This window comes from Lissotriton helveticus, chromosome 2_1, assembly GCF_964261635.1.
Source record: "Lissotriton helveticus chromosome 2_1, aLisHel1.1, whole genome shotgun sequence".
In the NCBI taxonomy this organism is placed as follows: Eukaryota; Metazoa; Chordata; class Amphibia; order Caudata; family Salamandridae; genus Lissotriton; species Lissotriton helveticus.
The window spans coordinates 1,059,136,623-1,059,161,425 of record NC_136059.1 but is presented as its reverse complement, the minus strand read 5'-3'; the positions used below and the strand labels follow the sequence as shown (position 1 = coordinate 1,059,161,425).

Here is a 24,803-nt window from a genome sequence, read left to right as displayed (position 1 = left end):
TGATTGTCATAATCCACTGTCTGTTGCCATTTGTTTCCACCAGCCCTTCATTTCATCCTGCGCTACAATAGACAACTGGTCACAGTAGCAACAACTTAAACAATACAAAAGAGATAATGGCATTCACAACACCAGTTTTGCCTGATCTGCAGTAAATGCGATTAATTTTCAAAGCATTAATCACTTTAGTTAGGCAATACAGTTGCTCTTGCATCTAGAATCATAAATATATTTGTAACAAAGGTGCTCTCGTGTGGGTGAAGGCAGGGTGAGGGTGTTCTGGATCAAAGTGAGTGAATGAGGGTAATGGACAAGGGAAAGGTAATGTGACCTATATACAGCAAAATCTGATAGAGACTACTAGCCGCAGATTCCTTAATGTAGAATTATCCCCAGGCGTGAGACTGGATCCGGAAAACTCTTTTTGTCACAGCATCCCTGCGCGTCTGCGTACGTGACGTCAGCGCAGTCACATAAGTCCCACCAAGGCGCACCTACGTCAGTTTTTTCCTTTTCCGCGTGCAACGTGGATCCGGTCTCTGTTCGGGCCTGTTTGGGCCCTTTTTTCTTTCATCATTGTGATATATTTTGGTGAAACATTGTGCGAATGCCTTCGGACTTCAAGACTTGCACGTCGTGTGGGCGTCTTATGTTGGCGACGGACCCTCACCTCATTTGCATGTGTTGTTTAGGGGAAGATCACCGCACCACTGATTGTGAAGCGTGCCAACAGTTGAAGCTGAAGTCGCGCCAGGAGCGCCAGATGAAACTGCTTTCGGCGCGTCTCTCAAGGTCAGCTTCATCCCCTCGTTCGACCCCTGCAGAAGGCTTCAGAAACTGCCGCGTCGGCGTCCTGATCCCTCTCCAATGTCGCGAGAGCATCGCTCCCCGGTGGGCAAGTGTTGCAGCTTGTCCCCGGGGGCTGGTGTTCGGCCTGCCGGGGGCGTGGGCTCTCCGCGGGTGATGCAGCCCCACGTGTCGTCCTCCTATCCACCGTTTCCCGGTAAGGGGGGCATCGAGAGCCCAGATGGAGACATATGCGGCGGCTTTGCAGGCCTCGCTGGCGTCTCCTCCTCCTTCCCCTCCTGGTACGTCAACGGATACCTTACATTGGGCGGGGCCCTCCGCGGCGTCGCCGGTGGCTCCGGCCCCGGCGCCGACTGGCTTGGCTCCAGGCTTGGAGGATGTGGTGCTGTTGGGGTGCGGCCCTTCGGGGTGTCCCTCCTTCGGACCATGGCGCCTCTGCTCGCCGCAAACTCCAGCGGGAGTACCTGTGGTGTCGCGGGAGGTCGCCGGGGCTCGGGTCGCATCCCCGAGCCCCGCTCGGCCCTCAGGACAGGCGGCGGCCTTGTGCACGGCTGAGCTGACGCCGCTCCAGCGCCTACTGGCCCGGGCGGGGTCACAGGGGTCGGTGGACCACCCTCATCCCGCTCTGGGTCGAGGCTGGACGGGCACCCCGTGTTCCCCATCCGGGCCCCTCTCGTCCCTCCACGCAGGCGGCTGCCTCGTCGGAGGTCGAGTCTGAGGTTAAATCGGCCCTGGCGCCGCCGCATGGGTCGACGGACCACCTCTGTCACATTCTGGGCCGAGGCTGGCGGAGGGCTTCTTGTCACTCCCCTGGTCCCTCTCGTCCCTCCACGCAGGCGGCTACCTCATCAGAGGCTGAGTCTGTGCCGTTCCGGCGCCACTCCTTGGCCTCTCCAGCTCGGCTCCGGTCCCCGGTGCTGCATGACTTGGAGGAGCCCTGTCCGGCATCTCCTTCGGCACCGGATGGTGATGGCGTCCTGCCTCAGGCTGCGGACTCTACGGCACCGGACAGATGTTGAGTTGCGGATTCGTCTTCTGACGCTTCCTCTTCTCCAGAGGTTGGCTGCCTGCTGGTATCCTCCTCCATGATTACAGGTCGCCGCATGGTGGCTTTTTCACCGGCGTCATCAAAGGGCGGCTCCCCGCCATTCCTGATGCCGCAGTGTTCACCGGAGGAGCAACAGGTCCCCCACTCTTTGGTTCCTCCTTCTAACTTCCAGGTCTGGCCTTTGCTCGCCCCGCTTGCCATCGGGGACGGCTGCCTTTGTTTACAGTCATCGCCCAAGGAGGAACTGCTTTCTCCACCGCGGGGCCCTACGGAGCTGAATGCGGCCTTTGCTCACGCAGTGTCCACGGCTGTGGGTATTCTGCGCATGGGTGACCCGGCTGCTCATTTCCCAGCATGCCACCTTTTGGAGGTTCTTCACCAGGGCTCTGGTGTGAGGGAACTATTGCTTCTCTTTGAGGGTTCGCTCCTTTCTTCCTTGACGGGGGCTTGGGGGAGCCCTCCCTCAGGGGATCCGGTGCCTCAACACCTCCGGCACCTTTCCCTCCACCCCTCTGCCTCCAGTCCACTTTTGCAGACTGCTTTTCCCTCCCTGCCGCCACTGTTGTCTCCGCCATCCTGGGAGGCCCGCTGGCTGGATTCTTGGGGGTGCAACATGTTCGCCTCGACCAGCGCTGTTCTGCAGGCCCTTAACACCTTATTTGTGTTGGCTAGAACCACCTCTTGTTTGTGGGACTCGGCTGAGTCCTTGGGATCCGCCGCTTCATAACAGACTGTTCAGGTGGACTTACGGCATCATGCGTTGGATGGCCGGGAGCTAGCGGCGTTTATTCTCTGCTTCGCTTTGGACTTCTCGGAGGTGCTGGGCCATGCCATGGCTTGCTCGGTCGCCCTCCGTCGTCATGCTTGGCTTCGGGACGGTGTGTTGCCTGAAAATGTTCGGGAGCGGCTAATTGATCTTCCGTTCGATGGCACTCTGTTGTTCCATGCCCCGGCAGACTCCGCCATCCAGAGGTTCTTGGCAGGGCTTTGTCCTCCTCCTCCTCCCCCTTCTTCTCCCCCTCAATGACTGGTGAGTTGATTTGGTTCTTGGACCTACCTTTGGGCGAGTCGCCCTTATTGTGCTGTGTGTTTTATGGCCACTCTAGTACTCCTTGCTGAGACTGTGGCTTGATGGCTGCTGGACGGCCCTTGTTGCTTGTGTGTGTTTTGTGCTTGAGTTATTTGAGCAGATTGGCCCTGAGATTAGGCCTCCTGTTTTCTCTTGGGCTATTTGACAAGCCTTCTGCAGGTTTTTTTTCACCACTGCTCTTTCGTTTTTCCTCTGCTGCGGAAGTTTCTTCTGAAGAGGGTTCCCATGTCTTAAGGGTGTGGGGTAGTGGTAGCTGTTGTATAGCTTGCGCTGTGCTAGGGGGATGTGGTTGCCTTCGGGCCTCTTCTCTCCGTGGTGTTTATGTATGTTGCAGATGCAACTCTCTTGCTGGATTGGAACGCTTTAGTGGCGCTCCGGGGTGTCCTTCTCTGGGGTCGAAGTGTGGCTCGCCTGGTCCGGCCTACTGCCTGCGGCCTGGCGTTGTGGTTCGAGTTCTGCTTTTTTGAGTCGTGTGCTCGGCCCCTCGCTAAGGTGTGTTCGAGGCTCCTCTTTTCCTTCCTGTTATCTGTCCTGGAGGCTGACATGGTTTTGTGCTCCTCCTTCTTTCGGGCGTCGCCTGCCCGGTCTTCCGGGGGGTACCTGGGCTATCCTTCCTCCTTCCGACTACCTTATTGCTGTCCATGCCGTTCTGTCTGGTCTGTTGCCTTCCAACTGTGGTGGGCTCGCCTTCTTTTCCCTTGTCTCCTTGGGCCCTCTAGGTTGTTCTTCTTTTTCTTCCTTGCCCTGGCATTGGATGAGAGTTCTGTGGCCTTGTAGAGGCGTGGGGTGCTTCGGCTTTTCCTCGCCGTGCCCTTGGTTCCTCTGTTGAGTGTGAACAGGCTACTTCTTCTTCTTTTCTTCTTCCCACACCCTTCTTGGGGACGGTGGTGTTCTGCTCGTGAAGGCTTCCTCTTGCCTGGGAGGGCGGGGCTCCTCGCCATGTCTGTTGGACTGGTCCCCTGTGGGGCCCTCTGTTATGTCCAAGCTGGTGGGGTCCTTCGCAGACACTCCTTCCCCGTGGGTATGGCTAGGGTATCTATTCTACGTTTAGGAATCTGTGGCTTGTAGTCTCTATCAGATATACGAGTTACTTACCTTCGGTAACAATGTATCTGGGAGAGACGATTCTAGCCGCAGATTCCTTCACGGCCCACCCTTCCTCCCCGTTCTGCGAGGACCTTTGGCTTCTGCACTCGCCTCCCGGGGGGTGGCTATGTCTTCTGTGAGTGCATTCTTCATCCTTTTGACAGGATGATTTGTCTTGTTTCCTGTTCCTCTCCTCCTCTTTGGCACTTGGAGGATGGGTCTATCGGTGCTCCTGTGCCCCTCAGCTCTGGTTGCTCCGAGGTTGAGGCTTGCCTTTACTCTCGTCCCTCCCCTCCCTCCCTCTTGTTGCTAAGGGTCCTAGCCCCTCGGCTAACCTATGGGTTGGAGTCATCTGGCCGTGCCTTGCCTTGTTCCTTTGGGGGGCTGTCATACTCTGTGCTGGGGTTGCCTTGGAGGTTTGTCATTCCCTGTTTGTCTTGAAACTGGTTCCCCTTTGTGTTCTTGGTTGGGGTTATACTCCTGCTACATGTTGTCATGACATTTTACATATGTTCCTTGCATCGGGGGAACTGTCTATATGCTGGCAGGGTGGCTGCTGAGGGCTGTGCTCTGTTCTCTCTTCTTCCCTGCCTTTGTGTACTGCAGTGTTGGCACTGTTCCTTCTGGTGTTGTTCACCACCATTCCTTTTTCTGCTCTTTCGCACACTGTTCCCATGCTCCCACAGTTTGTCTGGTGGCTCCGCGTTGTGGCGCGGAGACGTTCTCCAAAGAAAACTGACGTAGGGGCGCTGGGGTGGGACTTATGTGACCTCTCTGACATCACGTACGTGGACGATGCCTGGGCGGAGTCGTGTGATGCCGCCTCCCCGGCGCGCAGGGATGCTGTGGCAAAAAGAGTTTTCCGGATCCAGTCTCATGCCTGGGGATAATTCTACGTTAAGGAATCTGCGGCTAGAATCATCTCTACAAGATACATTGTTACCGAAGATAAGTAACTCGTACTTCACATAGTGAGACCTTTCCGGCCTATCACAGGTCAACTGTTCCAATAGACACACATAGCATTAGGAGACACTGATAATGAATTTCAGTCGTCAGGGCTTGTATAAAAGTGATAGTCAATGCTTCGACCCCTGAGATGTTCAAGGTGATTCGATCCTTAGGGTGGGGTCTTCCTCAGGACTGTGTGAAAGGAGCACCTTAAAACAATTGGATACTCAGTATTAAGGGGGGTCGTCATGACAGGTTGTGAATGCTCATACTGAAGGTTACCTAGTCTGGCCAACAGCGTGTGGAATCAGGCTGTGCAGCCAGAGAGTGGGCTCGACAGAGCTCCTAAAGGCAGAGAGGACCCAAGATCAGGTTGCAAGCTACTCAGTCATACTGGGACATCAAATGTCTATATCGGTCCTGAGCCATCACTTACTAATTTACGGGGACTTGTACGGCCACGAATGCAAGCCCGAACATCTGTAGTTAAACTGGGGGTCGTACGATCCATCGCAGTAATAAGGCCAATCTACCAAACAAAAGAAAAGAAAGGACAGTGCTGAGGTCTAGGTGGTAAGGTCTGGTGTATGATTAATCAAACAAGTGGTCTGGTTTTAATATATACCATTAAAAGAGACATGATTGAAAGGATGTTCCATGAAGTCGGGGGAAGCTCCTAAGAAAGCGGGATGGCTATCTAAGCCTGTAATCTGATAGAGACTACTAGCCACAGATTCCCTCACGTAAAGTTACTCCCAGGCGTGAGACTGGATCCGGAAACTTTTTTGCCACAGCATCCCTGCACGCCGGGGGCGGGACGACATCACGTGACTCCGCCCAGGCGGCGTCCGCGCACGTGACGTCAGCGAGGTCACATAAGACCCGCCCCAGCGTGCCTACATAATTTTTTTCCTTTTCCCCGTGCAACGCGGATCCGGTCCTTGCTACGGGCTTGTTTCGGGCCCTTTTTTCTCTATTTCTTTTGGTGGAACCATGTACAAATGCCTTCGGGCTTCAAAACTTGTACGTTTTGTGGGCGTCTTATGTCGGCAACGGACCCGCACCTCATTTGTATGTGGTGTTTGGGGGAGGATCACGGCACCACTGACTGTGAGACCTGTCAACAGTTGAAGCCGAAGTCGCGGCGGGAGCGCCGCATGAAACTTCTCTCGGCGCGTCTCTCCAGGTCGACATCCTCCCCTCGGTCTGCTTCGGCGGACGGCTTCAGATACGGGCGTGGTCGTCGTCCTCGTCCTTCTCCGATGTCCCGTGAGCGTCTCTCCCTGGTGGCTAAGTGTCGCAGTTTGCCCCCAGGGGCTGGTTTCCGGCCTGCCAGGGCCGTGGAATCTCGTCCTTGTCGACGCTTGTCGTCCTATCCACCGTTTCCCGGTGTTGGGGCATCGCGAGTCCAAATGGAGATGTACGTAGTGGCTTTGCAGGCCTCGCTGGCGTCTCCTCCTCCTTCCCCTCCTGGGGCGTCGGCGGACCCCTCGACTTGCGCAGGGCCCTCCGCGGCGCCGCCGGTGGACCCCGGCCCCGGCGCTGACTGGTTCGGATCCAGGCTTGAAGGATGTGGTGCTGTTGGGGTGCGGCTCCTCGGGGGCACCTCCTTCAGGCCCCGGTGTCTCTGCCTCGCCGCAAACTCCTGCGGGAGACCCTGTGGTGTCGCGGGAGGTTGCCGGGGCTCGGGTCGCATCCCCGAGCCCTTCTTGGCCATTTGACAAGGTGGTCCTGTCTAAGGCCAAGGTGACGCCTCTACGGCGCCAGCAGCAGCGGGACCATGCACAGCCACAGGGGTCGGTGAACCCTCCTCGTCCTGATCCGGGTCATGGCCGGATGAGGACCCCTCGTCCCTCTCCAGGCCCCTCTCATCCCTCCCCACAGGCGGCTGCCTCGATGGAGGGCGAGTCGGAGGTTTGATCTTCCCTGACACCGCCACGTGGGTTGCCGAGCGATCTCCGCCTCATTCTGTGCCGCAGCTGGCGGAGGGCTTTGTGTCACTCCCCAGGTCCATCTCGGTCCCCCACGTAGGTGACTACCTCGGCGGGGGTCGGGTCGGTTCGACTCCAGCTCCACTCCAGTCTCCGGTGCGGGGTGACTTGGAGGAACCTTGTTCGGCGATGCCGGATGGTGCCGACAACCTGCCTCAGGCAGCGGAATCTACGGCTCTGCGCAGGGGTCGTGCCGCGTATTCGTCTTCGGACGCTCCTTCTTCTCCGGTGGCAGGCTGTATATTGGTGTCGTCTTCCCCGGAGACTGGTCGCCGTGTAGTGTCTTTTTCACCGGCGTCTAAGGGCGGCTCCCCGCCCTTCCTGAGGTAGAGGTGGTCGTCGGAAGAGCGGCCGGTTCCTCATTCGTCAGCTCCTTCTGACTTCAGGTCTGGCCCTTGCCCGTCCCGCTTGGCCTCGGGACGGCCGCCTTAGTTTCCAGCCGTCACCCACAGAGGGGCTGCTTTCCCCACTGCGGGACCCTACTGAGGCGGGTGCGGCCTTCGCTCACGCGATGTCCACGGCTGTGGGCATCCTGCGTATGGATGACCCGGTGGCTCATTTTCCAGCAGACCATCTATTGGAGGTCCTCCACCAGGGTTCTGGTGGGAGGGAAATCTTACTTCCCTTTGAAGGTTCCCTCCTTTCTTCCTTGACGCGGACTTGGAGGCGTCCTGCCTCGGGGGAGTCGGTGCCTCAACATCTTCTGCACCGGCACCTTGCGGGGCTGCGTGACCCGGGGTGCCTTTCCCTCCACCCCTCTGCCTCCAGTCCTCTTTTGCGGACTGCTTTTCCCTCCAGTCCTCTTTTGCGGACTGCTTTTCCCTCCCTGCCGCCGCTGTTGACTCCGCCATCCTGAGAGGCCCGCTGGCTGGACTCTTGGGGGCGCAACATGTTTGCCTCGACCAGCTCTGCCCTGTCAGCCCTAAACACCTTGTGTGTGCTGGCTCGGGCCTGCTCCTGTTTGTGGGACTCGGCTGAGTCTCTGGGATCTGCAGCGTTCCAGGAGGGTGGTCAGGTGGATTAAAGGTATCATGCGTTGGATGGTCGGGAGCTTGCTGCGTTTATTCTCCGCTCCGCTCTGGACATCTCAGAGGTACTGGGCCGGGCCATGGCTTCCTCGGTCGCTCTCCGTCGCCATGCTTGGTTTCGGGATGGAGTATTCCCTGAGAATATTCGGGAGCGACTCATCGACCTTCTGTTTGATGGCAGCCTGTTGTTCCATGCCCTGGCCAACTCCGCCATCCAGAGGCTCTTGGCGGGGCGCCGTCCTCCTTCTCCTCCTTACCCTCCTCCGTCCCATCCTCAGTGACTCCTGAGTTGGGTTGATTCTGGGCCTCCTTAGGCCAGTTGTTCTGGCTGTGGAGTGTGTTTTCCGGCCAATTGCATCCTTCCTTGGGACTTTGGCATTGTTGGCTGCTGGACGGCTCCTTTTGTTGATTGTGTGTGTGTGTTGGAATTGTTGCGCAGACTTGGCCCTGAGATTAGGCCTTTGTTCCCATATTTTGGGACTTATCGTACCCTAGGTGGGGTAGTGGTGGCTGTCATATGGCTTGCTCTCTGCTGGAGTCTTCTGGTCGCCTTTGGGTGCCTGTCCTCCATGGCGTTGTGTGGGTTGCTTTGCTTTTGCTCCTTGAGGTCAGGGTGCACGGCCACTCTTAGTGGTGTGCCTGGACATCTCCTCCTCTCCCTGCTCCTGGCCTGAGGTGTGGGATGATTCTATGTTCTCCCTTGCCAGGCGCCGACTACTCGGCCTTCCTGGGGCCTCAGGCTGTTATTCTTGCTTCTGTCGGCTTGCACAGCCAGCAGTGTTCTGACTGGCAGGTTGTTCTCCACCTGGAGTGGGTTCGCCTTCTTTCCCTCGCTTCCTTGGGTCTTCTAGGCTTCTTCTTCTTCTTCCTCCCTTCCTGTCTTGGCATTGGGCGGAAGCTGTGTTACCTTGTGGGGCAGTGGGGTGCTTCGGCCTCTCCGACCTTGCCCTTGGTTCCTATTCAGCCTTCTTCTCCCTCCTACATCCCTTGGGATCGGTGGGGGTCTGTTTGGGGGTGTTTCCCTTGCCTGGCAGGGACGAGGTTTTACCTGGTCCACAGATCTGGTTCCCTGTGGGGCCCTCTCTTCTGTATTGAGTGCTGGGGGTCCTTTCGCAGACCCTCCTTCCCAGGGGTTTTGCTAGGGTATCTATTCTACGTGAAAGAATCTGCGGCTAGTAGTCTCTATCAGATGTACGAGTTACTTACCTTCGGTAACGATGTATCTGGTAGAGACGATTCCAGCCACAGATTCCTTCACGGCCCGCCCTTCCTCCCCTATTCTCCGAGGCCCCTTAGGTTGGTCTTCGGTACTCGCCTCCCGGTGGGGGGCTGTATCTCCTGTGAGTGCCTTCTTTGTTCTTGCTGGGTGACTAGGTCTGGGGGCAGTTCGTCCCTCCTTTGGTTCTTTTGAGGATGGGGTCCCGGTGCTTCGGTGCCCTGCTGCTCTGGCTACTCCAGGTTTGGGGGGATTGCTTTCTATCCCTGCCGTCCCTTCCTTCCATTGCTATCCTCTGATTAAGGGTATTCTGGCCATGTCTTGCCCTTGTCGGTGGTTGCCCTTTATGTTGGGGTGGCTTGGAGGTTTGTTGTCCCTGTCTGTGTTGGGACTGGTCCCCTTCCTTGCTCTGGGGGTGGTGGGTTTCCTACGTGTACCATGTCATTGCGCATGTTCCTTGCCTCCGGGGCACAGAGGTGGGAGGCTGTCTATGTGCTGGTAGGGTGGTTTTGCGGGGCTCTGCTTGCTGCTGCTTCTTCTTTCCCTGCCTTGGGTTCTGCGGTGTGACACTACTGTGGGTGGTGTCGTCACCCTTTCTGTCCAAATGTTCTGCTTTTCGCACACTGTTCCCATGCTTCCACAGTTTTTTATCTGGTGGTTCCGTGTTGTGATGCAGAAAAGTTCTCCGAAGAAAACAGACGTGGGCGGGTCTTATGTGACCTCGCTGACTTCACGTGCGCGGACAACGCCTGGGCGGAGTCGCGTGATGTCGTCCCGCCCCCGGCGCGCAGGGATGCTGTGACAAAAAAGTTTCCAGATCCAGTCTCACGCCTGGGAGTAATTCTACGTGAAGGAATCTGCGTCTAGAATCGTCTCTACCAGATACATCGTTACCGAAGGTAAGTAACTCGTACTTCTAGCGTTCATTGTGGTAACCTCCTAAGAAAGCCTCCACCAAGAGAGGTGACTTATTACACCTGTACAATTGCGCTTGCATCCTAAATATTCCGTAGCTTAGCGCATCATCGCAGCGATAAGGCACTCATTCTGATGCAACGCGCTTAACCTGTACCGGAGGCCTACAACTATTGCAACTGTCTAGTGGGTGGTTGCAATCACTGACCCTAAGGGCGCTTGTTGGTGAGAAAAATAGAGAAAGCACTCGTCTGGTAGGATCGTGCTAAATATCTAATTATATAATTCAGGCCCCACCTTGGTTATGTGGGGTGTGTTATCTGTATTGTGGCAGCGTACTTGTTCTCAGGGAATGATGTCCCTCCATGTAGTCCCCTAATACCGAACAGAAATAATCAACATATTGCTCGTAGTGATGAAGAAGCTAAGGAGGGCTGAAAGTGATATTTATGCCGCCGCGTTAGTGACAAACTAAGACTCCCTTAAAAATCCTTTAAAACAGCACGTACCACGGCTCGGTACGTGCTGGTAGCGAGCGGCTGCACCTAGCGTGCACGTTCCAGCTCGCACCCTAAAATACAGAGCGCGGTAGCCCAGTCCCACTGTGACATGAAGACTGGAGCCGGAAGGTTAAATTCTGAGGTATGTGGCATCACGCTTGTGCACTTTGATGGGGACCACCGCCCACTTGAGTAATGTAACTACCGCTCATAAGCCGCGGGCACAATGATTTATTGGCATCGTCTGTTTTAAGGGAGTCTTAGTTTCTATCATTCTGTACTTGTTGATATAAGTCTTTTACCTCTTTTGGCACACTGTCTCCAGAGGCTGTCTAAATTGTAGACAGGTAGGACTTAATCCAGTTCAAACAGTATTGTTAATGTCCACTTCTGAAAGATGGCTAATATAAATATCTTGGGCTGCTGTATCGGAAGCAGCAAACACTTATAAAAACCGAACAGAAGAAGTGCCCTGGTCTACCATCATGCACAGATCATAAAGTACAGAGACCAGTGTGGTCACGGTGCTATGACGAGACCTGAAGCCAGATTGAGCAGTGTTCAAGAATTATTTCGATTCCGAAAAAGAGAGAATCCTGATCTTGTTGAGGAAAGGTAACAACAACATTGGATGAAAATTACTCAAAACCATTGGGACAGCAGGTTTCTAATTTAGCAGCAGAACTGAAGCCATCTTCCAAGCCTGAAGTGGCTATAGATTTATTGCAGATGACGTGAAGCATGCTGGCCACATGCGATGTGTCAGATCCTAGAAACCTAGCTGGTTGAGGAAAAGGGGTGTACAGATTAAATATTGGCCATACAATTCCCAATAAAGTCAAGCGAAAGAGGTTCAAAAAGAGTTCTTTATGGCAATGAACAGCAAATAGCAAAAATGTCATTACAAAAATCTGAAAGATTGTTGCAAAAGGCTTAAGTGGATCGTGGTTTAGATTCGACAATCGAGGGAAGAAAGCAAACAAGCCACCTTGAAAATCCCTTTGGCCGCAATATGAGAGTGGACAATTTTGCATGTACTCAGCCCGCGCCTTATATATATGTCTTTTGTAAGAGCATGAAGCCGTCCATAATTTCATTTTCCGTGGCAACACTGGTGGATTTTAATGAATTTCAACTATGTTGAGTGTTACAATGCACTGCATTTACCCCAGTGCATTTTGTCAAATTGTGTGCTGGTATGTAATGCCAGGCAGTGTGCTCCCTCCTCTTCCCGCCTTTTTTGTCAATTGGCACCTTTAGAGGCTGTGTATTTCCTAAAAGCTTGCCAGTTATTTGGAATCCATCAACAATTTTCAGGTAGTTTCTTGTCTTTAAAGCACTAAAATTAATATATTGTTGTTGGAATTGTGATTGAACTTCCCAATAATACACGGAGAAATTAAATTGCGTTGTATTTCACATGCAGAAATGTACACCATTTACATTTTCATGTGTGTTAATTTGTACACAATACAATGCTCCTAGACGTCCATGACATATAGGAATTCCTATGGAATTCTGTCAGAAATGTGTATTTTCAATTAAAGTACTTAATAGATGATCTCCTACACCTAACGCACCATTGACATGAATGGACACTGTTTAAAGGGGTGATAATTCTTCCGGTTGACACCAATGTTATTGACAATTTTCTTCATGCAGTAGCTGAAGGGGCCTGACACGAGCATTTAATGACGGAATGTAGGACTGAGCCAAAGTTGCTCTTTGTATATTATCCTTTTTTGTTGTCAAAAGCTCTGGCAGACTGCTAAATCCGTCTTTTGCAAGAGCTAAAATGGCTTCATAGGTGCCGACAGGATATTTCTGTTAATCCGAATGTTTTCCAGTTACTGTGTACCTTTCAGTCCCTAAGTTCAGTTCTATCTAAATGTCTGTGTGGCATTTCCATTCAGTTTGTTTTAAAGATGTTGTTTTATCACTTCCAGAATGTTGGAGCTGAAACTCGGTTGTGAGAAAAATGTCATGGTAGATGTTAGCTACAAGAGTGGAAGAGAAGGCACAGTCCTTGATACAGTCGTTCGAGACATTTACCTTTGTGCCAGCATGGAATTTCTACTTACTGTTGCAGATGTGTTTGTGAAAGCCAACGAACAGAGCTCTGCTGCTCAAAGGAATGCCAAGCATACCACATTAACTGGCAAGGAACAAGGTTTGTGTGTTTATTATGGTCAATCCTCAGTTTAAAAGTGTTGTAAATGTATTTTTTCAATTCTGCCACTATCAGCGTGCAGGTTTTCTATGTGCTGGACCTTTTTATGCTAGCTTGATAGAGCTGCTGTCTGCTGACCGATTGCTATCGAATTATGATTATTTTATTATTTAAAATGTACATATAGAAGGCTTTGGATCGGTTCAGAGAAGCACTTCAGTTTCTCCTCATGCTGTTGGTTGTTTAATTTATCACTCTGCCTCCAGTGGAGTGTGTGTGCATTGCAAATCATGAGAGGCGATTGTACAAAAATACACTGCTTGTCTCACAATGCATTCTTTTTCTCATATATGCTTTTTATGCAGAAAGCACTCTTTTTTGGTCTGCGTTTTTCCTGCAACAGGATTGTTAATGTTTTAGTCAGGAATTGTGTTTCTACATGTCTAAAAGTTCCTGTTTATTTGCCGACTCTGTCCCAATTTACTGACAGAGTAGCAACTTGCAAAAGCCTCAGAAAAAAGAGAGAAAGACCATGGGCTAATGACGGAGTATCTCAGCGGCAAGTATCATTATGGGCTAGCAGTAGAGTTTAGCATTGCCTGAAATTTCGGGGAGCAATTTATTGTAAGTGATGTAGTTTGATTGTGATGTTAAATCAAGAATCATTTGTATACATGACGTTGTTTCACCTGATTTCTTAAGGTTTCGTGGCAGAGATTTTTCACTTTTTCCTGCCAAAATATGAGTGCTTTGAAGACTATCACTTATGGTTCTGGAGATTTGGACTACTTTTGATTATCACTATTATACAGAGTTTGAGTAGTACAAAAAAAATGGTCTCTCGGAAAACAAGTACTTTTCAAAGCTGTAGGTTATTTTTATTCTGCTGGCAAGAGGCCCAGTCCATAGTTAGTTATGTAGCCCCATAAGCAGTCTATTATTGGCATTTTAGCTCAAGCTGCTTGAGACTATTTACAGAGGAGTAGGGCCGGGCTTTGATTGAGCAGCACGATTATCCATTCTGAAATTGTAGTGTAGTAGTCCTGACCTCTTCTGTCTGAGTGGTCTCTCTCTTACCGTTGATGTTAAGTTCTGTTTACACACCACTAGCTGTAGACAGAATGCCGCCTTTGCATAAATATAAAATGTCTTCTGGATATTAGTTCTGATGGGCCAACTGAAATCATCTCTGTTTTTTAAAGCTCCAGTCCAGCCTGTGTCGAAAATGGAAATGAATATTGCGGTGAAAAATCCTGAGATTGTGTTTGTGGCAGATTTAACAAGAGGGGATGCTCCCGCCTTAGTAATAACAACAGAGTGTGAACTGTGCATCAAGAACAGCCCTGAAGTGCAACTGATGACTGCTGCTGTCAAGGACCTGCACATGAGAGCATGCCCCTTTCTTCCTGAGAAGAGATTGGGTAATATAACTACGGTGAGTTTGCTTCTCTTGAACTCCTTCAAACTGGGAGGTGTTTGTTAAGAGGAAAACTGTTTTTTAAAAGTAGGTGGAGTTCACAGCGCAGAAAAAAAACGTCCATGGATGTTGCAATCGTACTCAATTTATATAATATCAGTGGCAAAGTTAGTTATGAGACTCTGAAATAACATTCGCCTGCTTTTGTGTGTTTTTAATTTCTACTTTCTTTGTCCTCTCTAGTTTGACAGGGTTATTTCAAATGATATGATAGGAAAGGAGATGCATTTTCCAGTAGTAGTGCCTTTCAAAAACAACCTCAGATTTTTACAGCCATTGAAAGGTAGATATGCCAAACATTGTGCATTGCTTTGATCTATGTGTGCACTTTCATGTTTTTGATTTCAGGTTCTACAGCCTTGCAATTTGTTATTCCAAAGTACGCAGTCTAATAAGAGCCCTCAGATGATTGAGTTGTCTATCCAAGCCCTTACTTTAAAGGTAAAATGAGGTTTATTTCTTCTGTTTTCGTAAATGTTAACAATGAGGATACATGTGATTGTGACAAATTATAGGTGATGGTATTGACTGATTTTGTTCAGAAGAAGATCTATATATTTTTTTAATAAAAATTATTTCTTAGCAACATTTACTGTAGTACAAACTAAAACTTGGCTCGGGCATGAAATACAACATTGTGCACTTTTAATTAATTAGCTGTGCTTTCTACTCTCTAGTCTTTCAGAAAATTATAACTAGCACCCAACTTACCCGATAACTGTGTTGACTACATATATATTGTCTATGCAATTCATCTGTTGTGTGCTCAGTGGTATGCACAAGTTAGTTGTTTACAGAGTATTTTTCATCTTCTCTTGTAAAGAACAGACAGACTGTGTATTGTAGTTTCTTCCACTCCAACAATATTTAGCTAGAATTAGTCCTGCACCAGTTCTCTCATAGTTGTTTTGCCAGTCTTAACTTTAAAAAAGATAAGATCACATGTTAGCTGCCATGCCAAATTCGAAACACTTTTGGTTAGTCACTAAATGTTCCATGAGGAGCATCTGATTGGTTTGCAGTTTAAAAGAGATAAAATTATACTATTTTACCACGCCTCATAAATTACAAATTTCCCTTATCTAGTTAAGTGCTGTAAGATATTATTCCCTATTCCATCATTATTATGGTGTTCACTTGCAAGTGGAGTTTTCAATTCTTCCTGAAGTACTAGATCATGTTGTTCTCATGACTTCCTCAGATGTCTGTAATAACATCATACAGAAGTGAAGTTTTATTTAACAAGCAGGGTTTCGCAATACGTTTGTAGGCTTTATTCCCCATACCCTACTTTTGAAGCTCTGCAGTGAGGGTTCAAGTCTGATTGCAGCCCAATTTGTATTATTCCTGATATTTTAGAGCATGAAACTTACCTTATGTTTATTCTGTTTGGAAACATACCTTTGGCACATTTTCCTCCTAATAGAATGCTCATATAGTTATTAAAATTATTTTGTTAGTTATAAATGATTAATAAGGCGTAAGCCCTGTTTAGAACTTAGGAGCAGATTTTTTTTATTTTTATGAGATCAAAGAGTTACTTACAAATGCCAGTCTGAAATGAGAACTGTGTTTTCCATTGTGTTCCAAAGAATTAGCCTGTTTGTGATTTGACGTGAGCAGCATAAAAGTGTGGTGTAAGTCCAAACTGTGATTTTGGATCGCAATGCACTGATGGAATGGAAAGCTAAAGTCCTAGTTGTTACAGAAGGATCAGTACAAATTTAAAACTAGATTAGAGATCAAGTCAGTGAGGTCTGGGTAACTAAATTGTTTTTCAGTGTCTCTACTATCCAGTTTGAAGGTCAAGTCTCAGCCCTACAATCTGTGAAGAGTTACTTTTTCTGTATTGCGGAGGTGGGAATGCTTGCCTCATGGATCTTCTGTTGCACCATAATTGTGAAAAAAGGTTCAGTGCAGAAGAATGGACCAAGAGGTTACGTTGTAGCACTGATGGTCTTGGATGTCATCAGGCTATAATTTAATTCAGGCTAAAACAGATGATCTCTATGAAATACCTTGTGTGTTAAGTTTATTTGTGTGTTGTATGTTCCTCGAAAAGGCGGAGGATCTTAACCCTGCTCTAGGGGCACCTTGAAACATCTAACACTGTCCAGTCTTTGCCTGGTGCTGCTTCTGGATGTTTGCAAACCATATTTCACAATCTGTTGCAATGCCAGATTGTCAAGCATTCTCTCTCTCATGGCAGTTTCACTCAGCATGCAATGACTAGGGAAGAAAACACTGGACTAGTTATGCGTAATGTAAGGAAATATCTCTTTTTGTATGGTCACCCCTAGTTTTTAGACTAATGATGTTGGTTTTTTGACTGCGAGCAGGGCAAGACTGGCCGTAGTGGGCATTGGGCGTTTCCCCCGGGAGGCTGTAAGGGTGGAGCTGTTTTTTCAGCATTGGGGGCTTATTTTGTTTCTGGTGACGGTTTTGCAGCGGTACTGCAGTATTGGCCCCCAATAACAAAAGTAGCAGTGTAAACTTTCACAACCCTGGGGGCTGGTCTGACAAAATTGCCAGGGCTACTTTGGGTACTCAATCCGGTTCTGACTGAGAGTGCACTGAGGCCTGCTAAACAGATCTAAGTACTGTGACCTTAAAAGTGTATGTCAAATTGACTACACCCAATTGGAAATGAATATCTTACTTGTAAGTGCCTAGTAAATGATACACTGGTACCCAGGGCATGCAAGTTAAAGGGGTACCCAAGGGGTTTCAGCACTTATTGTGCCACCTTTGAGGTTTCCCAAGTAAAGCACGTACCCCAGTACATCACTGCAGATTGGTAGAACAGTTGTGCCCTGCTATTCCCACTTGGCCATTGGAAGCAATGGCAAAGCTACCACTTCTCCTGGTTATAAGTAAGTCACCCCTCTGGCAGGCCTACTGAGCCCTAAAGGCAGGCTGCAATATGACACAGGCAGGACATGTACTTTACATGTCTTGGCAGTAAAACATGCAAAACAACTGTTTTTACTGTAGAAAGACTTGATCGCCCAATTGACGAGTACAGGGTTACATGCTGACCCCTTAGCTGTTCTAACTCCTGAACGATGCAACCAAAGTGGGCACTCCAAAATATGAAACAACTCATTACATTAAGCCCGATTTGTATTCTAAGTCGAAATTAATGAACTTGTTGCAATGTGCAGCTTTTACAAAGCTGACAGTTTGTTGTTTTTAAAACTCCTGTGCCTACCTGGGCACACATGAAACCTGCTTTCTGCACTCCTGGAGAGACATGCTAACGACTCTCAGTAAGGAGAACAATGAGGGATTGCATGCCTGGGAGATGTCACCTTGCTCCTTCAGTAAGCGACTTAGGTGTTAACCCCAAAAGGCAGGCTTTAAAGGGGAAGCCGCTTTTGAAGAGCAGATGTGAGAGACCATGAGGGAGAGCAGCCCCATTGTTGAGGTAGACAGACTGGCACATGGAGCAGAGAGGGGAAACCGGTTGCCAAACCGTTTTCCCCAGAAGCATGAACGCCTAAAGTGTCATCACACCAGGGTCTGTACACCTTCGTGAACTGAGGAATCCTTGCAGGAAGACCCCCTACTACTGCATTGCATCCATATCATCCTTGGAGAATCCTCAGCGTCCTTCATCCCTTGCATCAGGGCAAATCCGAGGAATCCATTACAACACGGATAAAGTGTCTGGAACTGACGAAGGACTGATTCCCTGTTGAAGGTAACTGTTCTTGAGGGCCCTGCTGGTTCTCCCTGACTACTTCCCGCTGGAGTTGTTTGCCCCAAGTCCTTTTAACTGACAGCACTGACACTTACCTAAGTTTTCCTTGAAAAAGTTTCCAATTAATTTCCTTTGCCAAGGTTTCTACCCGGTTGAGTGAAGTTGCACTGATTTATTAATCCTTGTAAAATCTGTCTTCTGAACCCTCTGGTGGATCATTTTCGTCGTAGTCTCTAAATTATTGTTAAAAATACAACCTATTTTTATAAATTTATATCTGATTGCTTGAGTGCTGTGTCAATTTCTCCTTCAATAGTTTTGGTGCTGTTTAAATGCTTAACACGTGTTCCCTTGTGTAAGCTTTCCGGCTCAGTGCCACATCTACCTGGTAAGGATGCTTTAATTTGTATGATTTTTAATTATGCCATGATCAAGCAAAAGCTGAGATATATTATGTGTTTTGTGACATATTTCTATTTTTATGATAATTATTGCTTTGGGCAGACAGAAGGGATATTAAGATCAAATCAAAATACTTTTGAAGTTAACTATGTGCTTATATTTGGTGTCTTTTAAGTGATTTTCTTATGTGAGTTCTTTATATATCTCCAGTAAATTGTTTACTCCTAATGGTTTGGTGTTTTGAGCCAAGGCTTATTCGTGTGTTTTTTTTTTTTTAACCCAATGTTTTGGAACAATCAAAGTTGTGTGTTATGTGTTGTGTAAGCAAGTGTGAGATCAAAACGAGGGAGGATTGAATGACAAACTTTTAATTTCATTTGTAAAGACTTCCAAAGCTGTGTCTACTCCTAAAATGTTTAGTTTGGTCAGATAATGCAAGTTGCAGGCTCATCACGCATGCTTCGTGTGATTGAGTATGTTCAGAGCCCATCAAGAGGACCATGGCACCCAAGGCATTCATGCCAAGAGGAAGGTTGCAAGACATTTCCAAGTCTACTGACTGGTCCAATCCATCCAACCCCACATGTTTCTGTTTCAGCCTATTGCATGTTTCAGCTCAGATTGTGTGGGAGCTTTGAACTTGCACACATAAGCTTCCATCTTTACATAAAATACAGGTAGAACTATGAACTAGTTTCCAGGTACTAAAATTCGTGGTGAAATATTGACAGCTCCTGATGACCCTGGTCTGCTACTACTTTGTATGCCTTGGTATCCATTTCAGGAAGGATTAATGATGAAATCGGGATCTCTGTTTTGCTGTCACGAAGAGCTGTGCAAGTTTACTTGGCATGGCTGTGTTAAAATAACCCGAATGTCACCTTGCACATACCAGTGTCTTGAATAACATGAGATTTTCCGGCAATTTCTTATCTTTGTGCCACAAGATTTTAGTAATGTGTTTAGTTCTTGTCGGCTTGTTAAAGTTTCCCTTTCCACTTTTAAATATATGCACTTCTCATTGATCTAAAATGGACACGAATAAGATGTTTCATGCATTTTAGAGAGGCTTTTATATCACATTAGCTATAGCACAGTTTGTGCCCGGGTTGTTAATGAAATTCTCTCAGAAGACTGGGACCTTGCATATTGCTAAACACAACTTCTTTTTTTGATCTATTGCTCTCTTCCTTTAGTTCTACCTATTCAACTACTGCATTCTATTTGTAAATATAAACTGGTTGGAAATTTGAAGTCACTTGTTAGTTTGTTGAACTGCAAATAATCAAAATGAGCTGGTTGTCTAATGAACATAATTTCCTCTTTTTCCAGGTTTCACCAATTATCATTAATACTGTGATCACCATCACTTCTGCATTGTCTCCAGCCCCTGAGGCAGTTCAAGAACTTACTAGTCCAGTGCCACCAGATCTGTGGGATATGAAGAACACAAAAGATTTAAAGCTATGGTTTCTTGAAGAATCGCAAGAAAGTGAATCTGATAAAAAGACTGAGGCTGCTAATAGGCAGGTTCCTACTGGAGAGACACTTAAAATGTCTATCGACTCCATTGTTGTGACACTTGAAGCTGGCATTGGTCATCGGACAGTGCCTATGCTATTAGCTAAATCGTCTTTTACTGGAAATGTAAAAAACTGGAGTTCACTAATCAATCTGTACTGCCAGTTGGACCTAGAGGTAAGGCTCTTTAATAAACCAAAAGCACATCCTGAATAAAGTTAAAGAAAAAAATAAACATTTTGTTATATTGTAGTTAATGGTCTTGGGTTTGTCCAATGTTAGTGCTAGGAATTTTAAACCCGATGATAGATCTCCATTTGAATTATTGTGTTTCAGGTATTACTCCCATCTTCCCCATATTTTGTCTGACCAAATGTCCATTTGTCGGAAAAAAGGTTTCCTGCTGTTCTGGGATTAATTAAGTCTCATAGAGTTCCAGCCAATACACCACCTTGACAGAATCTAAGAATTCAGATTTCATAAATCTTTTACCATCTGCTACCCAGAGATATTTTCCCCCATTCTTGTGCTAAAATAATGTATCCCCGAAAAGCCACCATTCTCTGATGGGAAAAAAGTGTTAATCTTTTGGCATTTCTAATCAAAATACATAGTGATTGAAATGGAAGTTATAGCGTGACCTCGGACTTGAAACATACTATAGGAAATTAAGTTGCATAGGAGAGACCCTGAATGAATCAGCATACATAACATAAAACAAATGCTGGATAGTGACATCACAGGATACTGTCACAGTAGTAGTGATTACTGTGATGCTATGGCATTCAAATAGGTGAGAAGTAACCGAGTATATATAGCCTCAGAGACAGTCCTGGAGTAAAGTTTGTTTGTACCAGTCCCTTCCTCCGCAGGACCTATTTGAAAACTTTGAGCACAGAACTTCCTTTTGTTTTAATGGCCTTTTAAATGTGCTTGTGATTTTCTTTAGATCACCAACATACTGTTCTTCTGTACTACCCTTTGTAACGTGCTGCAATAGAACAATGAGACAATGTTCAACCATTCTATGCAATGTGGAAATGGGGTCAGTGACGTCGTATTATGTCATTGACACCACCCTGATCCGTCTTGCATATTTGTAATGTGAAAGTAGTGTTTAAATGAAAGGTGCTACAGTGAAAATTCTCAAAAAAGGGTGGCTGTAGCAGAGACCTTTATGGCAGTAGTGATGCCAAGACTGTAACCACCAACTTTAGAGCTGTGTTTCTTCTACCTGGGTCCCAAGAGACTGATCACAAGATGGTCACTTGAGTTTAAGAGCAGGACTGATGCAAAATAGGTTGCAATAGGACTATTGTTGTATCTTGTTTTATTTTGTATTACATTCATGGCACTGTTTCTTTAACTTGTGCATTCCTTTTGGATTCTTCATCACTGTTGTGTTCTTTCTCTTTGCCTGGTGGGGCAGTTGCCTGCTAGCCTGGAGAGGGACATCAGCTGATACTTGTAGCTTAACAATAAATAATCGGCTGGTGAAGAGAACCACACGTGAATTTGGTATTGAAAGGGTTACTGCCAGTGAAGAATTTTAATTTCAACTCAAGCCACCGTGATGTACGATTTTTTGAAAACCGTGTAGTGATTAGAGACTTTACTTGCGAAAAAGATTAATTCTTCGGATGTTATACGGAAGATAAAAACGGAGAAGTGTTGCTGAAGAACATTAACATCCCTGAGTGAGTAAACGTCTGATTAATTTCTGAAAATTCATTTCGCTATTCACTTCGCTGTTTTACCCAGAGTAACCACAGAGGAGTGCGACTTTTGAATTTAGTAAACACGGACAGTCACAGTGCGACTTTTAAAATAGCAGTAACGCTTACCACGAGACTCTGTTGCTCTGAAGAACACTGCCATTGTTATCTCCTTCGAAGTTCGCAAGGCGCAGCTTCTGGTGACTCATCCCCTTCGAAGATCGCAAGCCGCAGCTTCAGGTGACTCATCTCGTTACATCCTCACGTATTGACGTCTCTTAGCCCTACGTGATGGCAGCCATTTTTTTTAATAACAACGAATGTTGCTAAGTAACGCAACACGGAACACGGAGAAAAGAGACGGTTTAAACTTTGTGCAAAATCGCGAGAAAACACCGAAGCAGTTGGGGGAAGGAGAGGCAGTTCACTGTGTTTTCGGGCATATTCAGTGGTATTAACGGTAACGTTTGCTTGTGAAAATTTTATTAGAAGCGTGGAGAGAGACTGAAATATTCGCTGAGATATCACTGCATGTTCAGATATAGTGTCAGTGGAAACACAGGAAAAGAAATATTGTGTAGAAATACAAAGAAAGGAAAATGGAGAGCAACAGTGTAGTAATGCCACCACTGTTTTTGCAGCAAGGGGGAGATCCTCCTATATAATGGGAGGAATGGATTGAAGTATTTGAGAATTATATTGAGGCAATTGATGGCAAAGACTTAAGTGCAACAAGAAAGAGAGCGTTATTATTGAGCACTTTGGGGAAAGAGGGCCAGCATGCTTTAAAATTTTTGTCTACGGGTACTAATGCCGAAGGAAGGGTTATAACCAATGTGTATTTGGAGGCAAAAGCACGTTTAAAAAAGAGATATTCAAAAGAAGTCAACATTGTCATGGCGAGACACAAGCTTTACACGCAACCTCAGCGCCAAGATGAAAGTGTTGATCAATTTGTTACTCGCCTACGTGAGCTATCGTTGAAATGCAACTTTAGCAACATCAGGGACGAAATGATAAGGGACCAACTAATTGTCCAGTGTAAGAACAAGAAGATGCAAGAAAAACTGTGGGCAGCGAAGAACCCTTCTTTGCAGAATGCAATTGACATTGCAAAAGTTGTAGAAGAATCTGGTGCATGTATGAAAGAGATGGAACGTAAGGATAGTGTGAAAGAGAATGTGTCGTGTGTTGACGTTGTTAAAGAAGTGGGAGCTGTTGGTGGTAAAAAATCCTATGAGAGGGGTGAGAAGAATGTGGGGAAGAGGTTTAATAATGCTTACAGTAATAATGACTCATACAGAAGTAGAGATAAAATATGTTCAAGGTGCGGCAGTACGTATCATACTGCAGAATATAAGAAATGTTTTGCGCTGGACAAGGATTGTATGAAATGTGGGAAGCGAGGACACTTTTCAAGAATGTGCAAGTTCGTTGCCAGAGGAAAAATTACTGTTGTTCAACAGGTACCGGCCGATGCTGCTACAGTTGTTAGTGTTGAAGGAGTTACTAAGATTTTGTGTGTGAGTGATGAGGAGTCGGAAATGAATCCTAGAAGGAGAGTGAGACCCAAGGCAGTGTTTGTGATTGATGGTGAACAGGTCGAGTTGATGGTGGACTCTGGGTCATTCTGGACCATCATTCCTGTTTGCTTGTTTTGTGTGAAATGGCCAAAGGTTGAGTTAGAACCAAAGGACATCAATCCAAGTGGGTTTCAAGGCGAAAAGATTGATATTATTGGGTTTATGTCTGCCGATATCTCGTTTAGGGGCAGATCAGTGAGGGGTAAAGTATATGTTGCCCAGTCTGGTCCAGCAATATTAGGTTGGGGACATCAGTATGATTTACACATTGTGTTGAATCCGAGAGCGAAAGATCAAGTAATGGTGGTGGATGAAGTACCCACTTTGTCGATTGTTGATGGGATGCCTGAGTTGTTCAAGGAAGAGATTGGTGAGTTGAAAGGTTACGTACACAAGATCATGCTGAAACCGGATGCCGTTCCTTTGCAACATAAAGTTAGGAAGGTACCCATATTAGCTAGATGTGAAGTCAAGAGGATGTTGGGGGAAATGTTGGAACAGGGGGTTATCGAGCAGATAGAAACCTCAAGCTGGATTTCGCCAGTCGTGATCACAACCAAATCTGATGGCAAATACAGATTCTGTGTTGAGTCGCGCACACTAAATCGCAATATAATTGTGGATAGTTTTCCCCTTCCGAATATTAATGAATTGGTACTATTATTGAAAGGGGGGAAATTTTTCACGAAATTAGACTTACGTAGTGCCTATCATCAGATCAAACTGCACGATGAATCGAAACATTTGAAGGCATTTATCACATCTGAAGGCATTTTTCAGTTTACTAGGATGCCGTTTGGGTTGGCATCGGCAGCAGGAGTGTTCCAGCAGATTATGGGTTCCGTTTTGAATGGTGTGGAAAATGTGGTTCATTTTCAAGATGACGTGTTGTTATTTGGTAAAACCAAGGAGGAGCATGATGTGATCTTGAAGGAAGTGTTGTACAGGATGGAGTCTGCAGGATTAACTTTGAGGAAAGATAAATGTAAGTTTGCGGTGGAAGAGGTGGAGTATTTGGGTTATACCTTGGCAGCGGAAGGGGTGAGACCTAAGCGTAATTTGTTGGAGTCTATACCGAAAGCGCCTGCGCCAGTTGATAGAGATCAGTTAAGGTCATTCTTGGGCCTTATAGAATATTACGCGAAATTTGTTCGTAATTTTGCGGACAAAACAGAGAAAATAAGAGAATTGCTCAGGAAAGGTTGTAAGTTTAGTTGGGGTAAAGAGCAGGAGAGTGCGTTTGTTGGAATTAAAAAAAAGATATGTGATGCTGGTATTTTAACACCTTTTGATACGAAATTGGAGTCTGTTTTGACCGTTGATGCAAGTGGTGTTGGCTTGGGCGCTGTGCTTGCTCAGGTCCACTCTTCGGGTTTGAAGACAGTGGCGTTTGCATCAAGGTCTCTTATTGTTTCGGAGAGGAACTACTCTATAATAGAGAGAGAGGCACTTGCTGCTGCATGGGGATGTGAATACTTCAGGATGTATCTGTGGGGGTCTCTTTTCAGATTACAGACTGATTACAAGCCTTTGGTGAGGATATTGTCACCGGGTGGAGCAGGGAAAGGCTCGGCGAGATTGGCAAGATTGGCAGCAAGGT

At 47.2% G+C, this 24,803-nt stretch overlaps 1 protein-coding gene across 2 annotated transcripts in view; it reads left to right on the top strand.

Moving 5' to 3' along the window:
* Positions 1-24,803, top strand: part of VPS13A (vacuolar protein sorting 13 homolog A) — a 2,196,319-nt gene that overhangs the window by 943,316 nt on the left and 1,228,200 nt on the right. For both annotated transcript variants that reach the window (XM_078675860.1, XM_078675861.1), the window contains exons 38-41: positions 12,579-12,802; positions 14,005-14,237; positions 14,628-14,720; positions 19,717-20,082. In XM_078675860.1, the coding sequence (XP_078531986.1) occupies positions 12,579-12,802; positions 14,005-14,237; positions 14,628-14,720; positions 19,717-20,082 (916 nt within the window). The remainder of the gene's footprint in view (positions 1-12,578; positions 12,803-14,004; positions 14,238-14,627; positions 14,721-19,716; positions 20,083-24,803) is intronic.